This window comes from Heterocephalus glaber, unplaced genomic scaffold (assembly GCF_053883595.1).
Source record: "Heterocephalus glaber isolate CG9 unplaced genomic scaffold, H.glaber_assembly_v1.0 deba00001600, whole genome shotgun sequence".
NCBI classification, from domain to species: Eukaryota; Metazoa; Chordata; class Mammalia; order Rodentia; family Bathyergidae; genus Heterocephalus; species Heterocephalus glaber.
The window spans coordinates 42049562-42067083 of NW_028258372.1; the positions used below are offsets into that span (position 1 = coordinate 42049562).

The window sequence follows — 17522 nt, forward strand, 5'->3', positions numbered from 1 at the left end:
TCAGTTAATTTGTTTTCGAAATGATCTTCGTGTTCAAAAAGATCTCCCTCCTCAGAATTCCTTTGTATGGATGTATCACTCTTTCTTTTTTTTTTTTTTTTTGATACTGGGGATCGAACTCGGGCCCTTGCGCTTGCGAGGCAGGTGACAGAACCACTGAGCTAAATCCCTGGCCCTGTCACTCTTTGTTTAATCAGTTCTCTGCTCATTGGGCAGTAGTGCTCATTGTTTAGCCAAAAAGCTTTGTAAGACTGCCATGTCTCCTAGTATTTCCTAGTGTAGAGCATTGGAGCGTGAGCTTCTTGTATGGGATATGGGTGGGGAAGTGGATAAGGATTATGGCTGATAAAATAACAAGCCAGACTGCCTGAATTCTTAGGGACAGGTTTGGGTAGGGTAATAGGAGGGAGATGGTACCTTGGCCACTGTGGCAGTGTGTGCTATATCTCAGACTTGGAATTTGTAGTCTGAGAGCTCTCTTCATCTTATCACCCTACAGGCCTTGGTAAATGTGTGCTAAGCAGGTACAAATGAGTGAATGCCCCTGCCCTGCCCATTAAACTGGGGAGATGTGCTCCTCTTGAGGTTTACTCTATTATGTATTCTGTCTAACAGCTGTTTCCTCTTGAAAAATTGACAGAGAGGAGGGGAACTGTCAGCGTGCCGAGATGGTGGGGAAGCAGCCAGGATAGTGACATCTGTGTATCTGCACTGGGGCCAACTGGGCCTTGCTCTCTCCCACCCCACCCCTTGCTGCAGTCTTGAGTCCACACAGTTTAAGTCCAGTGCGTAGGCAAAGTCCTGCGATTCATAACCCCATGGTAAGAGTGTATTTCAAAGGAAGAAATTTTTATAAAATGAAATTTGGAAAGTGTTCTTGTGCCTCTTACTCTTACTCTTTTTTTAAGATCTGAATCCTTCTACTTTGATTTAGTTTGCTTATGTGTTAGCACAAAGCAAAGTTTAGGGAAGGAATGTTTTTAGGGTGACTGAGGAGGCAGTTGGTTTAGATTTTTAAAACACTTTTTGAGTAACTGCTGTGTGCCAGCCCCTGTGCTGACAGTCAGGTTGTTATCCTATTTTACCTTCAGTAACCTTGTGAAGAAGGTATTAGTCTCATTTTTCTGGTGGAAAAGCCAAGACTCAGTAGGTTAAGTGATTTGTCCAAGGTTAGAAGAGTTAATAAGTGGTAAGACTAGAATATTCCAATTCAACCATTTTCATTTTACTGCAACAAAAATATCTGTCAGTGACAGAGGCCTGAGAAAGAAAAAAGAGGATGTTGATAGTTTCTAATAAATGAACTTCATTGATGACAGTCCCAGTTAGGAAGTACTGAGGAATAAATTAATGAGACCATAAAAATAGAATTGGAATTCCACGATGCAAAGCAAAAATACCAAATACCTAATAGTTTGTTTGCCTCTCTTCCTACTTTTTGTAAAAATTTTCAGTTTTGATGATATTGATTGTAAAGGCTGGAGCAGGAGGCACTGGTGTGTTGTAAGAACTTGCAAGGGAAAAGATTTTTGAGATACAAACAGCTCCTGTCGCGGCCCCTGCTCTCCAGAAATCACCAAAAGGCTGCCTATTGCTGCCTTCCCTAAGGCTGTCTCAGCTTGTTCTCTGGGAGTCTGTCCAGCAGCAAGGGAATCCTTCTACCTCAGCTCTGCTGAGAGAGGCCAGGGTATTTACCCCCAGCTTCTGTCTCCTACAGATGAGCGCCGACTTCCGGGGGGGATGGGAGACCATAAATAAAGTGCTGCACGCCCTGGGTGCCTTCACCTTCTCACATCCTGCACCTTCCCCAGGCGGAGCGCCCAGCCATTGTCCGCACGCCAACATTAGGGATGCAGGTCATACCTTAACACAGTTTTGATCCTTCAGGATTTAATGGAATTCGAAAAGGTAATCCATCATACCTCTTTATCAGATTATTATTTATTTTAATGGCTCTCGGAATGACAGCTGGAGTTAACGAGTGACTGTGAACATGAATGAAAAAATGGTTTCTGAAATCACAAGTAGAAACACAAGTGAGAGAAAGGAATTTGCATCCATCTCCTTTCAGAATTTAGCCTGTTTTTTGAGCAGTCTGGTCTTGTTTTGAGGGCTCCAGCTTTTTGGTGAATTTTCCTCATTAGAAAACCCTTGGGTCTCCTGGGAAAACCTTCTGAAGAGAAGCTTGTGAGGGTTGTGTTCTTAGTGATGGACGTTTCCTGAAGGCTTTTCACCCTTCTCGGCCTCAAAGTACTATTGCAAGCCCACAGTTAGGCATTGGTCCGGGATTAGGACGTGACCCAGGGAAGACTCCCAGCAGGTGAGCAGGCAGCTGGAGCAGATGGAAGGGAGGGTGACACAGGACAGGAGAGCCTGTTTTCATGCAGATGTTCTCGTGCAAAAGCAGAGGAGCAGAGGGATCAGGGCCTCCTGAGTAGGGCAGCAGAAAAGATTTAGTGTGCGGTTTGTTTTATATTTAATTTAAAATAAGGACTTTGGGGCATGGTTTGCAGCTGCTAATGGTGGTTCTATACACAGGCCAGTGGGACTGCTGGTTTATTTCTTGATTCTTTATGTGTTTATTGAGTGTCTACTATCTGTTGGGTACAGTAGCATGCTTTCCGTCCCATAATGATGACACAGTCTCTGGCCTCAAGGAAGAGGCGGTCTAGAGGAGAAAGACACTCCAGTGATCAACCCTCTCTCTGGACAGGACTCTATGAGAGGTGCTGTCTGAGAGATGTGCGGGCTACACCTCGAGCCACGCAGAAGAATGTGGAGGGCCAGGAACTGTACCCCACAGAACACAGCCTTTTTCTTCTTTTCCCCCCTTCCACCTTCTCCCTTCTCTTTTTTCCTTTAAATGAGGTAGGATCTTAGTTAAAAGTTCAGACTAAAATTAACTTGGATATTTTTATCTTTCCTGTCAGTCTTAATCCTACCTGGCAGTTACTGTGACATCAAAGGCTGGATATGTTAAAACACGGAACTGTTATCGTCCTAATTGTTTTATCCACTTAGCACAGGAAGGCTCCCGTGCTGTTCCAGTGACCGGAAGCGCACACCTGGGGAAATACTGCCATTTGACTTGTGCGTTTGACATGAGCTGTTGAGCCTGGCCCAGATGCAGGCTGCATTTCCCAGGAGTGGTGTAGGGGAGAGAGGGAAGGTGTGGTGCTCAGTCTGACGGCCCAGAGCACTACCGCTTTCCAGCTTGCAGCAGCCAGCAGTTTGACCCCCTCTCCCCGAAAGCACTCTAAAATCCCCTAAGCTGCTCCTCTGATAGAAAGAATTCAAGGCTATGAGGCTTAGTTCTGCATCTCTCCTATTCTGTACTGTAGTGCGTAGAATATTTTATATATAACATCGTGAATAGAGCATTTTATTTATAATGCTGAAGAGCACATGTTGTACTGCTAACTTGCCTGTGTTTAGGTGCTGACTGCCCTGCTGACTATTTGACCTTGAGCAACTTAATTAATCTGGCCAAACCTCAGTGTGCTCATTTATAAAATGGATGCAAAGGTAATAGTAGCTGATAGGATTGTTTTGAAGAGTTGCTGAATTGTCCTGTGAAATAGTCTCTCACTGGGTAGACAAGGGTTGAGATCAGGGATCCAATCTGAAAGTACAGCACAGCAATCACTTCTGCGGCTGTTACAGCAGGCGGCATTGTATTTCCAAAACCTCATCTTGTGCCTGGAATTGTGTGTTTGTGTGTGCACACAAGTAGGGGCTGGCAGCTGCTCCCTCCAAGCACTCACCAATTCCCAGTGTTCAATAAAGGCTCCGTGTATCTTAGAGAAAGAGGCTGATTACGATATGGCTCAGACAAAGCTCCCTATGCCAGGCTTGCAGCTGAGGCAGGGCTGAGCTGGCCTCACCACTGCCCCTGGGGTGATGGAACAGGCCCCAGAAGGGGCTGGACAGGCAGGTCAGCGGTGCTGCCATGCAGCAAGTGTGCATCTTACACCAAGGACACTGCGCTGGGGAATCTGTCCACCCTTGGGAGGACTGGAAGAGAGATGAGAGGCTTTAGGACACAGGTGGGTTTTTTTGTTTGTTTGTTTGTTTGTTTTGCCAAGCTAATGCTCCAAGGGAAACGTAGAGCAGGACAATAATCCACCATGAGGATCAGCAGCTGTCCACATACTCAGGGCCCCAAAGGAAAAAAAAAACCAGACCAAGTAGAAGCTGGATCAGAAGGCAGATGACCTTTCAAAAAAGGAATTGTCCAGCCAGGTGTCTTGATTTTTCTTTCTTCAGCAACCTGATTGTCCTTTCTTCTCCTTTGCCCTTACAGAAAATGAAGGAGTACCTGGAGGGCAGGAACCTCATCACCAAGTTGCAAGCCAAGCACGACCTTTTGCAGAAAACCCTGGGAGAAAGTGAGTGTGGGACCGCTGTGCGGGAGGCTGGCAGCAAGGGGAGGCCCCGCCGAGCTTTCTTGCTGAGCACGAGCCTGAGCCTCCATCCTCAGCTAAGTGGACCCGATCTGGTTCTGTGGACGGTCTTCTTTTCCTAGCCTTTTTGGTGTGGAGGCACAGGCCCCAGATGACTGCTTGAGTGATGGGGAAAGGGTGCTGCTTAATGAAGCACTAATGTGCATCATCTGTCTGATTCAATGGAGCGTGCTGCCACTCCACCCTGGCCCCTCCACCCTGGCCCCTCCTCTGCCTCCTCCTCTGCCTCCTTTCCCCCAAAGAGCAAACGGGCTGCAGGGTTATTCCCTCTGCAAACACCATGTTTCAAGTCTCGGCTCTTTGCTGTGGGACTAAGGCCAGAGCGAGAATGTAGGGGACCATGAGATGAGACATGCAGCAGCTCTGAGCAAGGAGAAGTCCTCCAGTGCAGGGTGGACGGGCTGCTGTCTGCTGTAGCTTGTAGGGCAGCCTCCATTTCCTTCTGCTTGGAAGGCTCTGGATGCTGCCTAAGTGGCAGCCCTCTGTGCTGTGGCCATCCTGAGGCCATGGTCCTGAGAGGACCGCCTCATCTCAGACGATGATCTTAACCAGGCCCCGGAAAGTAGCGAGGCAGAGGACTGGACTGGCACTCTGGACTTTCTCCCCTCGGCCGTCAAACAGAAGGCGAAGTTTGAAAGAGAAGCTTCCTGGGCACGTTTGGCACCTGCCCAGGTCTCCTGCCTCGCCCTCAGCATCCTATGATTAATGGGACTTCCAGGGTGGGGATGCCTCCGAATGCCCTTCCTCTCCTCCTGCCCACTGCTGCCTCCACTTAAAGATGGGAGGGTATTAAAGGGGGAGGCTACAAGGGCCACGTAAGTGACAGGCAGGCCTGCTCGTACAGAGTTCTGGCAGTTTAAGATGAATTCTTGAGCACTCACTAGACGAGCTACAGAATAGAGGAAAGTGTGCGGGATCCATTGGTTCCCTGGCCCAGGAATTGGAGTCTGTTTTTCACTCCAGAACCTCCTGGCTCTCCACCTTGCCCTCCTTCTGCTCTGGACAGTTCTTCTTTCTCTAACGTCTCTGATCTCACTTTTAAGACATTTTTTTAATGTGAAGAAAGCCTTCTGGGTAACTTCTGGCCTCTTTCCTCTCTATCACCTAAGAGGCTCAGACTAAACAGGTCCAGGCATTGAAGTGTTGCTCATGAGAAAATCTTTACTGTTGAGATTATCCAGTTGCTCCACAAAGAACTGAAGGAAAGAAAGCCCAGCACTATTTGAAACAAGTTATAGCTGTGATTCTTTTGTTTTTTTGAGGGGAGGTCAGACAATCTAACTGTAGCCATGAGTAAGTAGGGAGCTGTGTGTGTGTTTGTGCGTGCACGCTAGTATGAATGGGTTTGCTCACCACATGTGTGTGTACCAAATGCGCTGCTCCAGAGGGATGAAGGTTGACCATTCATTAGTGCTGCAAATTGCCTTAATCAAAAGATGACAAGTTCTAGCAATAAAGGAAAAAAATAGCTGTAAATCTTCCTGTGTGCTAGACGTCATGTCCCTGCCTTCTGTATATATTTGTCACCATAATGCAAGAGCCCCTTGTTCTTGCCACAGAGGGATAATTGATGTGTATGAATATTTCAGAATGGAAATGGGACAGATGTTGAAAATTCTGGCTCAGAATAATATTTTTGCAGATGAAAGCTGAGCTATTGGTAAGGGGAGGCTGTCGGGGTGGGGGATGATGTTGCTCTGGATAAGCTGAACTGTAATCAACAATTAGCAAGCTTTAAAGGCAAGAAAAAGCCCTGCCCTCTCCTAGCCCTTGGAGTTGAAGCTTGAATGAAGAATGCAGGAGCTGCTCCCTCCTTCCCCAGCTCACTGCCTTCCACAATTTGCCCTGGTTTATCTGACACAGGTCTAATAAAGATCAAGCTTCTTTAACTGTAGACACAAAGAAAGCAACATATATTACATCATGGCCCATGGATCCATGTAAATGTATTTTTTAGAAAACATAAGAGTGCTTGTTATGAATTTGAGGTGTTTAATTTCATTTTACCACGGTTCACTAGCAGTAGTGGCAATGAAGCTCACCTTTGCCTTGCCACCCTAGTCCCCCCTAGGGTGGAGGCTGGCTGCCCCCTTTCCCTTGTCATCACTAACCCATCCGGTTCTAGAGTGTAATGGGCTTTGCTGAAATACACCCAGAGGCTCCCCAAAGCCCCTGTACTGCAAGGAAAATAAACATTTGACTCAAGAGGGAGGGATCCTGGTAACCTAACCTTAGCTTCAACGTGTAGGTTTGGGAATTCACTGACCCATAGAGGATGATCAGGAGATAGCATAACTTCATATGAATCTAAAACTAGAATGCCCATCTTCTCACCCTCTCCCCAAGCAACTCCTTTTCCTTCTTCCTCTCCCAGCCCCAACTGTGTGTGTGTGTGTGTGTGTGTGTGTGTGTGTGTGTGTGCATTCACACACTCAGGAACGAGCAAGCATTCCCCAGCACTCCTACCACTATGCATAGACCCAGCACACACATCAGAAGCTGAAGCTTCTCTCTGGAAAGACTTCTAATAATTTGTTGAAGTATAATCTGCCGAATTCCTCTACATCCATGCCTGTTTCCCACCAGGAAGCAGAGTTGCCAAGTATAAGGTTTAAGGGTACCAGCAACTGTGGCCTGGGAACCAGCAAAGCATGTGCTTGCCTGAAGGAGGCTTTGGTCATTCTGAGGAGTAGGCCTCCCCTCTTTACCACTTTTGCTTCAACATATGCTTTTCGCCTTTATCTTTGCAGGTCAGCGGACAGATTGCAGTCTGGCCAGGTAGGTGTGGTTTGGAACAGGCCTAGGGAGGGTAGAGGCCCATGGGACCTAGGGAGATTCTAGCCTGGGAAAGAGCCAAGGGGTTGAGTTGCAAAGACAGTGCATGGTTTTGCAGAGGAGTGGCCTAGGGTGGAGGCTGTCTCTTTCCCCTGTCTTCACTAACCCATCCGGTTCCGGGTGGTAATGGGCTTTCCGGATTGCAAGGAAAATAAACTTTTGACTCAAGAGGGAGGGATCCTGGTAACCTAACCTTAGCTTCAAGTGTAGGCTTCAGGAATTCACTGACCCAAAGGGAAGATCAGGTGATAGCATTTGATCTGAGGCATTTCTACACGTGGAAAACACGACAGTCCCTGGTGGGTGAACGTTGTTGGATAGAGCGGTTCTGCATTGCTCTGGCTTGCCAAATAGCCTTGGTAGAGTCCTTTCCTGATGTACAAGTATGCAGCTCTCCCAGTCTTTCCCCACCTTCCCCTCCCTGTCCTACCCAGCCAAATACTTTCCCTTCCAGTCACAGTGCTGCTGTGAGAAAACTCGTGAGCTAGCAGAGAGCAAGGCATTCATTCAGCCAACAGTTCCCAGATGCCTAAAAATGTGCTGATTTAACTGGAGAAAGTGCTTTAATGGACCAGACTCCTTAGAGACCCTGTGTTTGCCCATTATATCAACCACTCATATCTGCCAGCACACAAAATAATCATGAGGCCATTTACAATTATAGGCCCATTATTTGGAGATAGCTTCATTTGGCTTTCATCATTTTGTCGTTGTGGATTACAAAAGTCCCGTTAATATACCAATCTTGAGGACTGGAAGGAGCCAGGATAATGGAATTCTGTGGAATGTATCCTCGTTGATATAGTCCAAGTTCACATGAGGTCCTTTGTCTGTAGAAGTTTCTGGAAAAACTGAGAAGAGCCGAGTTCCCTTCCCTGATGCTGGGCTACTTCACTGTGTGTGACTTTGAGCCACTCCTCTCCCTTCCCAGGACACCAGCTTCCTTTTCTAGAAGATATGAATGTTACATTAGACCTGAGAAGCTCTAGGATTTCAGAGGTTCCTCAGGAGTAGGCTGGCAGTGGAAACAGAACAAGGCCCAGCAGCCAGGCCCCAGCCTCTACCTTCACTTAAAGCTGAGCAGCACCACCCTGTTTTGGGTGCTGTGTCTCCAAGTCAGACTCGCTTGGAGGCTGAACACAGATTGCAAACACACCAACAGAGGATCCCCAAGGTTCCTGCCAGTCTGGATGCTCTACCCTCTAAATAAACTGCTCCCTCTCTTTTCCCTGAGGATCCAGGAGGAAGCAGATGGGAGCATCCTTTGGTGTTAAGTCTCCTTGCAAGTGAAGAGATATTACTGTCTAATTCAAAATTGTTTTACTACAAATCAAACTAGTTTCCTCCTATTCAAATTTTGAATGGTGGTAGACAGTAAAAGCAGGGGCCCCAGTGCCTTCAGGAAGAAAACCTTTACTGGGCTTTAGTTGGGAAGTAACCTAGCAAGCCTCGTAGCCATTTCTTAGATTGAGCTGAAAAATATGACTGTTTCATTAACCATTCTGTAGGGTGTTTTCCCAATTAAAAGCTTTACCTCTGGATTTCAGAGTAGTTGTTTATCTCATTCTGTCCCAATTTTCTTTTTCCTTCCTATTGCTGGATTGGTCCTCTTTGATTTGGTGGAATCAACCACAGGCGTAGCTCAACCGTGAGGAAACAGGTAAGAGTCCAGTAAGAGCCAGGCTGCCTGGCATGGAACCTGAATGCATCCCATAGCCATCTTAAGGACTGCACTGTGGACAGGGCGGATGCTTCTCTGACCTCACGCCTGCCTCGGGAATGTACCCATGAGTCATGGTATGGTTAAGGTTTTGGGTCATTATCTATTGAACTTGAGATGGAATGGTCATAGTCTTTATGACTAGTTCTCCTCCCTCTGTGTATTCGAGGTTTGATCTAAATGGAACAAATTGTGCCAGAACTGCCCAGGGCAAAAGAAGCAAAAGAGGCCTCTCCCCCTCACATCCACACTAAGTGGCAGGGACTCCCAGCAGCTGATCCCCTAGGGAGGACAGTCTTGTTCTAGGTTTGGAGCTTTCTTTGTTTCTACAATGTGGTCATCCTAGGTGTCGCTGACACGTGCTGATAGTGCAGAGCTGCGTCTGCTCTGGGAATGACAGGCAAGAGCTGTTCAGCGCTGCAGTTTGGCACGTGATCTGCATGGCTGTGTTGAGCCCGTGCTCATTGCCCTATCAGGAGGGGTCTTGGGGAGCGGTGGTGCGGATGATCCGCAGCACTTGTGCTTGTAGGAAAAAAGTAATTGAAATATTTTTTGCAGTAGCAAATCTGACTTCCTAATTATACTTTATGGGAAATACTGAGATGGTTTTATGTCCTCTAAGCTTGTACCAGCTTTGCAGAAAGTAGTCAGCAAGGAGAGGGTGGAGAGAGCTCAGAAATATCTTTGTGTCTATTGAGGGGAAAAGTGATCCGGGCCTTACAGAGTCTTTTGGGTAACTCAAAGAGGCCCTGGCCTCAGGGAGATTCCCTCATGCAGAGGCACACGGTCTCTGTGGTGTCACAGTCCCAGCAGTCTCAGCTCATCCGACTGTGCCTGCCGGGTAGGCGGGCCTGGAACTCGGAACACATGGGCCTCACTTGTCACAGCTCTGCTGGCATTATTCCCCCACCCTTTGGATCTGTGTTAGTAAGAACACATGAGAGGTATTCATACTTTCCTTTTCTTTCTTTTTTTGAGATAGGGTCTTGCTATGTGTAGTTCACAGTGGCCTTGAACTTTTGTGTGGCCCAAGCAGGCCTCAAACTTGTGGCGATCCTCTTGCTGCCTCAGCCTTCCAAGTGCTGGGATTACAGGCGTGCACCACTACACCTGGCTCTTTATACATTTTTAAATGACAACAATTTCATTGCATCTCTCTCCCTTCTGTTCTTTGATTTCTTTCTTCTTTCTCCCATAATTTTATTTAAAACTGAAGAGGAATAGAATACCTTCCAGTGATCATTTATGGCATTTAAAATTGATAGGTGGATGTCTTAAAGTGTAAGCAAGCCATTTTCCGCTTAATACTCTGGTAAATAATAGGGTTAATCTTGAAGTTTGTTCCCATTCCCAATCTAAACTGACCTCCCTGCTTAGAGACAGATCGAGCCTATGTGTGAAGGCTCTGCAGCTTCTTCCCTGGCCTGGGGAGCCCTGGTGTGGCAGGTGATGGGCACCCCGATCAGCCTCACTGTTGGAAAAGAGTGGCACTTGGCTGCTTTGTGATTTGCATCCTGCTGCACCTAAGCCTTTGCAGACTTGTGTATTTGCCTGATGCCAGATTTGCATAAGAGTTCCAGGATACATCATAAACCCCAATCCAGTGAGGGCTTTGCTTTTCTTCTGTTGCCCCCTGTCTTTCTCCAGCAGTTCAGATCTGTTGGTGGATCAAGAAAAGGTTTTTCCAAGATGGTTGGGAGGGTAAAATAGTAGGTATTTTCAAGTTGGGTAATCTTGTATAGGTAACCCGGAAGGCTGTTTGTTTATGACAAGTTGGTTTTCGAGGGTGCCTCTTGGAGTCCATGTTCTTTTTTTGCAGTGCTGGGGATTGAACCCGGGGCCTCACATATCCTAGGCAAACTCTCTACCACTGAGCAATGTCCTAGCCCCTTACAGATTAATTTTTTTCTTTTGAGACAGTCTTTCTGCCTCAGCCTCCCAAATAGCTGGGATTACAAGTGTCTGCCAGTGCATCAGTTCCCAGTCATTTTGACTCTGTTAAAGATGAATTTTAAAACATCCCAGACTTTTCTTAAAATGAAGGCACCTTATCCCATTTGACCCAGCTATTCCCCTGCTGGGTATCTTCCCCAAAGAATTAAAAGAATCATACCACAGCGATATATGTGCACCCATGTTCATAGCAGCACCGTTAGTAATAGCTAAAGCTTGGAAACAGCCCAAGTGCCCATCAGCTGGAAACTGGATAAAAAAGATGTGGTTTTTTATAAAATGGAGTACTACTCAGCCATAAAGAACAAAAAACTAGAGTCATTTGTAGCTAAATGGATGTATATTGAGGCCATACTCTTAAGTGAAATAAATAGGATACACGTGTAAATACTGAATAGTTTCTCTAGTGTGAGAAACTGAAGTGTAAACAAGGGTTAAAATGATTAAAATGAATAATTGATAATTGATAATTTGAAATAGGAAAAGGTCCAAAGACGAAGGGGTGAAAGGAGGGGAAGGGGAAAGGAAAGGAGGGAAAGGAAAAACTATGAGAAAAGAAAAAAATGGAATGGAAATCTGTGTAAATAGGGAAGGGCAGAGGGGGTGAAGGATGCACAGGTAATGGGGAAAAAATAAGAACCAAGATCCATCATGTACAGGTACAAGCACCCAATGAGAAATGTAAACGCATTGTATACCTAAAATGGACCAATAAAAGAACTAAAAAAAAAAATGAAGGCACCTCAGCTGCTGCTTCTGGATCTTCTCTGCTCCCGTCAGGCCCACGGTTTTCCTCTCCTGGCCATTACCTCCATGTCTTTTCATGGCCATCCGCATTCCTCTGATTTAGGCATTTCTTCAAGACCTGGCCTCCGGACTTCTCTCCATGCTCTTGTCCCTTGTCACGCTGCCCCCCTGGGGAGCTTTGTCTCCTTCCCTAGGAGTCCTTTGTTTCGCATCCTGCCTGGCCTCTGGCTCTAACTCCTGAGGGACACCCAGGACTTGTGCTTGAGAACTGAGCTCGCACCTCTCCCCTCCTCCCCTTGGCAGCCTGTCAGCCTTCACCCTCCACGTGCTCCGTGCTGATTCCCTGGGCTCCTGCCCCAGCTCCTCTGCTGCTGTTCTTTAAAGTCCCCATGGCCCCAGATTTGATCTTTGATGCTTTTTTTTTCTTACTACCCATATCTAGTCTGTTGTCAAGTCTTGCATTTTCTCTTCTGGTGAAAGCAGAAATCTAACAAATGTAATTAGAGGTCAGTACCTGACCAGCACTTTAACCTTCTTCCTCATAAGAATTTATGCCAGTGGGAAAAGGCTGATCGGCGGGGACTGAATTACAGTTAGCCAAAAGTAAGACGCTCTGGTGTGCTATTATTGCACAGTAGGGTGACTGTAGGTGTCACTTAGAATGCACATTTCAGGCCCTAGAAGGAATGATTTTGAATGTTTTCACCATAAAGAAATGATAAATGTGTGGGGAGATAAATCTGTTTAACCTGATTTAAACATTATACAATGCATATGCATAAGAACATCACGTGATACCCCATTATTATGTACAAATTTTATGTTACATAATATAACAAAATAAATTAAAATTTTATTTCCATTAAAAATGAATAAAATCTAAAAATACCCAGTTAGTACCAAAGCAGAAGAGTGTATGCCACACAGCGCTTTTGGACATAGTACTGAACCACTCCTTCCTTGTCTTTTTCCTCCAGTTCCCTCAGTCTGATTGGATGGGAATTTAGCTGGATTGTCCGTAAAGGCCCTTCTGGCCCTGAGATTATCTGACTAAAAATACTGTGAAGCAAAGTATTACATTGGCATCAATTCTGACCTGGGGGAGGGAGGGAGAGACCATCATGCAGTAATGAAAACACAGCAGCTGCACAGTCGGTGGTGAAGTGTGGATTGGAGCACACAGCACACCTGGGGAAGTGAGTTCACTCGTGGCTGGGAAACAGCACAGCGGCCAGGGGATGGCAGGGGCATCTGAAGCCTTTGCACCTCTGTGCCTTGTTTATTCCTTCTAGACTCTGTCTTAGGCTCCATTGGCACAGTGGGCCCAGGGAAAATGCTCCCCTGCAGCGGGACAGTCATCTGGCCCACCTTTACCTGCCGCAGGTTATCTCTCTAAGCCACTTCTAATGTGCTCTTGGTAACCTGGTTAATATCTTCAGTGCCTCATTTCTTGCCAACCCTACATAGGTCACTTTAACTACACTGATACTCTATTTCCTGTGTGTGCATCCAGGCAGAATTTTGCATTCACCTAACTTGTTGAAAGCAGCAACCTATGAGCCTCTTAACTTCCCTCCTAGCTCTTTATTTATAAATCTGGGACCAGCAAAGCTTTACAAACCCTCTTATTGCTATCTTCATCATGTCTACTGCTGCTCTTTATGAAAAATATAATAACAAGTCTGTAAACATAAAAAGACTTCTCAAAAATGGAGCTTTTTTCTTTTAATAGTGGAGCCAGACAGCAGACGTTGGCTGGGGACCTAGAGGAAGTGGATGGGTTTGGGGTCACAAAGATGAGCATGTGGGTCACTGAGACCTTCCCAACTTACAGCTGCACCTTGGAATATGCGGTGCTCCCTTTGGCAGCATCCTGGTTCCTGCCAAGCTTGGGAGAGAGAGGCCCAAGCAGCCCCTCTCTTGGCAGGACTTGTTCATGAAACCCAGCTGCTTCCCTAATAGCCAAACCCCATGACTACAGAGGAGGGGTGCGGGCAGACCTGTGTGGTGGACAGAAGGTGCAGGGGTCCCCTCCACTTGAGATCCAGACTATGTCCCGAAGCCCTTTCTAGCTGGATTTTGGATTCTCTCTGCCTGTTCTTTCTTCCGTACAGCTGAATTATTGTGCATGTAGCTGCATTGTGAAACCTTGCTGGTTTTTAGTCATGGTGGGTGTTGTGTTTGCTGAGCTCCTAGGATGCAGTATTGGTGGTGGCAGAGTGTTCACTCAGAAGAAGACTGCCAGGGTTCACATCTGGGCTTTGCCACCTGGCACCCATGTGACTATAAGCAGCTGTTTAACCTCACTAAGCCTCTGTTTCATTTGTCAAGTGGGAATAATGGTAATAATAATACATATCCCATAGGGTTCTTATCAAGACAGATCTGTCTAAGGACTTACGGGCTGGCCCAAGACCTCTGTTAGTGCCTTGGTAAATGGTAGGCATTGATGTTCACATGCCAATAGGACTTACCATGCTCACCACCAGTCCCCTCCCGGTTAGTAGATGACAAATGGAAGCTGATAGAAGTTAAATGACATGAGGAGGATTGTATAGCAAAGGGGAAGAGCAAAGATTGACATCTGGGAGGACTGTTTTGCTTAGTACCAAGTAATCTCCACCATTTCCAAGACTTGGTTTTTCTTTTTTTTTTTTTTTGGTATCGGGGATCGAATTCCAGTCCTTGTGCTTGCGCAGCAGGTGGCAAAACCACTGAGCTAAATCCCCGGCCCAACTTGGTTTTTCTTTTCTTTTTTACCTTTTAAGCCAAACAGCCCTTTTTCTGAGCCTCTCACTGATTGATTCTATGACCTCAAACTGATACTAATTGAGCATCTACTATGTAAGGGCATTGTGGCCAGGATTGAGCACCCAGGCATGGACGTTGGATCAGCCCTTGTGGAGCATGAGCTGTAATGAGAAATGCAAATAGATGTTGAGTCCTACACACTGAAGTCACAGCCAGAATGAGGAGAGCATGTCAGCAGCAGGAGCAGCTTGTGCCGCAAGGCAAAGGAGGACTTCTCTGAGCATCAGAAAGGTGGCCAGTGTGGCTCTGGCAGGGAGGCGAGGGAAGATAAGACGAAAGAGGTAAAGGGAGGATCTCAGACAGTCAAGGCGCTAGAGAGCAGAGCAGTCTCAGAGTTACAGGAACAAGATGTGTATTTTAAAGATCACCTAGCTGCTCCGTGAAGGAGGAGAGATGAAGACCAGAGGATGGGCAGCTAGAAAGGGTGGGAATTGAGGTAATGGTGGATTGAGTCTGGTTGCTGGCAGTAGAGATGGAGAAATGAATGGGTTTTGGGTTAGGGGGAGGCAAACCCAACAGACTGTACTGATTGGTTGGTTGGCTGGATTGAGGCAGTGGTTCGGAATAAAAGATGATCCTCTCCACTTAGGACATGCAGGACTTGAGGCGTCTATATGGCATTCCAAGTGGGTGGTGAGGATTTGGGGCCCTGGGGCTTGGAAGACAGGCCAGGTCCTCTTACTCGGCTGCACACTGGCTGTCCATTCTGGCCCTGGCTGTCCCTGTTTGGAGACTCTGATGTCATGTTTCTCTTTGGCTTTTCAGGACTCCAGCCAGGCAATTCCTCTGGTGGTGGAAAGCTGCATCCGGTTTATCAGCAGACATGGTAAGCGGTGTTCCAGCTTTGTCCATATTTGTGCAAAAATTGGGAAGAGCGTCCAGGATTCTTTGTAGAGTAAGAATAGGGATTGCCTTTCCATCCTGATGTTCTTGGAAAAAGAATGAAATCCTATTTATTCACATAATGTTTGCTACATTACATAGCATGTACATTATGTAGGATGGCCACACGTAGACACTGAAAGAAGGATATTATATGCTTTAACTCAGGATGGCATAGGCACCAGCTTGAGAGTGTGTTTAAAATCTGCTGCTGTATGAGGAGACACAGCTGTGGTATGACGTGGTGGTTTCACCATTACACGTCGCCTTTGCATGTTCAGTATCTCCCAGGGCGTACCCTGACTGTTGTCCCATTGGCTTTGTGGGCCACTTTGGCATGGAAACAACTCTGTGTCTAATGGTGCACTGAGTCCTGAAAATATTCAGGTTTTGTTCTGGTTTGTTCTCTCTGGATACAACATCCCCAAGAACTCGGTTAGTAGCCAGTCCTGAAGTTGCACCCAGCACTTGAGAGTCAGGGAGGGCTGGCTACTCCTCAGTCTTAGCAACTCACCCTCCTGCTTGGGCAGAGATGAGTCTGACAGACTCCGCCCCTTACCAGCTACTGGTTTACTCTGACAGGTCTTGGGGGGAGAGATAATGGCCAGAAAATTGATTTTCCAAAAGGAAAGAGTGATAGAAGGAGCAGCTATCTGAACTAGCACCATCAAGATGTCTAGGAACTGGACCTGAGAAATGGTTTTCTGTTACTGTCCTACCTGGTAATGAGAGAGCAATGGGCCAAGGAGCAATGGAAAGCACTGCTGGTCTACATTCAGAGGCAGCCTTTCTCCCTCCCCTGCCTGACGCTCCTCTCATAAGCTGGGGCATTGCGTGGTTCGTTTTTGGAACTGCACGTATTTCAGCATTCTTACAACTTAGCCCATTCTCCATCAGCTGGATGTTTTTTTTCCTGGTGCCGGGGGGATTGAACCTGGGCCTCGTGCATTCTAGGAAATCACTCGACCACTGACTTACGTCCCAAGCTATAATCTTTTAATATTATCTCTATTTACTTGAAGTAAGAGCATTATACATCACTATGGGACAATCAGCAAATATTTATCAAGCCCCTGATCAGTGCTGAGCACCATGCATTGCCAAGTAGAAAAATAAAAACAGGAGTAATACACTGTTCTTGTCTTTAAGTGCTTTAATGATGCATTTGGGAGAAAATAAGTAAGTGATAAGTTAAATAAAAAGAGATAAGTGATGGTAACTCAAAATAGCAGAATAAGAAATTTCATAAGATAGTAATGATTAATGGTCAAGTAGCTGGCAAAGATAAATCTAAACTGAGTTCAGAAAAATAAGAAGTATTTGTGCCTAAAGAACAGTTAGAAGATCTGAACTCATTCATTCATCCATGCATTTCATCCATCCATTCATTCACAAAAATATATACTGATTGCTCAGTGTACACCAGTAAAAGTTTCTGTTCTCCTGAACCTAACCTTCTGTAGAAGGAAGACAGATGCTCAGTTGACTAGCCCATAAATAAATTCACGTGCAGCAAGTATTTTGAGTGTTGTTGAGTTTCATGAAGCAGAGCGAGGTGAGGGGATGGAGAATGGAGAGGGAGGGGACACTGTTCCGGATGGGCTCGGGGGAAGACCTCGCCTAAGAAGGCAGCATTTGAGCAGAGTTGTGAGGGTGTGGGCTGTGTGGCTATCCAGGGAGGAGCGGGAACAGAAAGCCCAGAGGCTGCTGCCGTAGGCAAGGAACAGCTCCCAGGAGGCCACCGTGGCAGGAGCCGAGGGAGCGTGACGGGAGAGGAAGCAGCGCCGGCTTTCTTAGCCATTGGCATTTGGCTTTTATTCTAGGCAAGCTGGGAAGCCATGGAGAACTTTGAACAGGGGGACTTGTTAAAGGGTTCTGGCTGCTGCAGGGAGATAAGACTACAAGGTAGAAACAGGAAGCTGCTGCAGTAGGCCAGGTGAAACAAGATAGCGGCTTGGCCCAGGGTGCCAGCCATGGTGTCAGCCGAAAAGTGATGGTTTCAGCTAGCGGAACTTGAGCATACCTGTCTGCTCCCATATAGGCACGGTGTGCGAGGAGATAAAAATTGGCCCATTGCTGTGATGAGACGGGGGAGACAGGCACCCTCCTCA

The 17522-nt window shown here is 46.5% G+C and overlaps 1 protein-coding gene across 8 annotated transcripts in view; it reads left to right on the plus strand.

The window, feature by feature from the left end:
• The window catches only part of Srgap2 (SLIT-ROBO Rho GTPase activating protein 2), a 231582-nt gene that overhangs the window by 186282 nt on the left and 27778 nt on the right, over nt 1–17522 (plus strand). For all 8 annotated transcript variants that reach the window (XM_021242341.2, XM_021242342.2, XM_004862070.4 and 5 more), the window contains 4 exons: nt 4304–4388; nt 7214–7241; nt 8934–8958; nt 15295–15355. In XM_021242341.2, coding sequence (XP_021098000.1) covers nt 4304–4388; nt 7214–7241; nt 8934–8958; nt 15295–15355 — 199 coding nt within the window. The remainder of the gene's footprint in view (nt 1–4303; nt 4389–7213; nt 7242–8933; nt 8959–15294; nt 15356–17522) is intronic.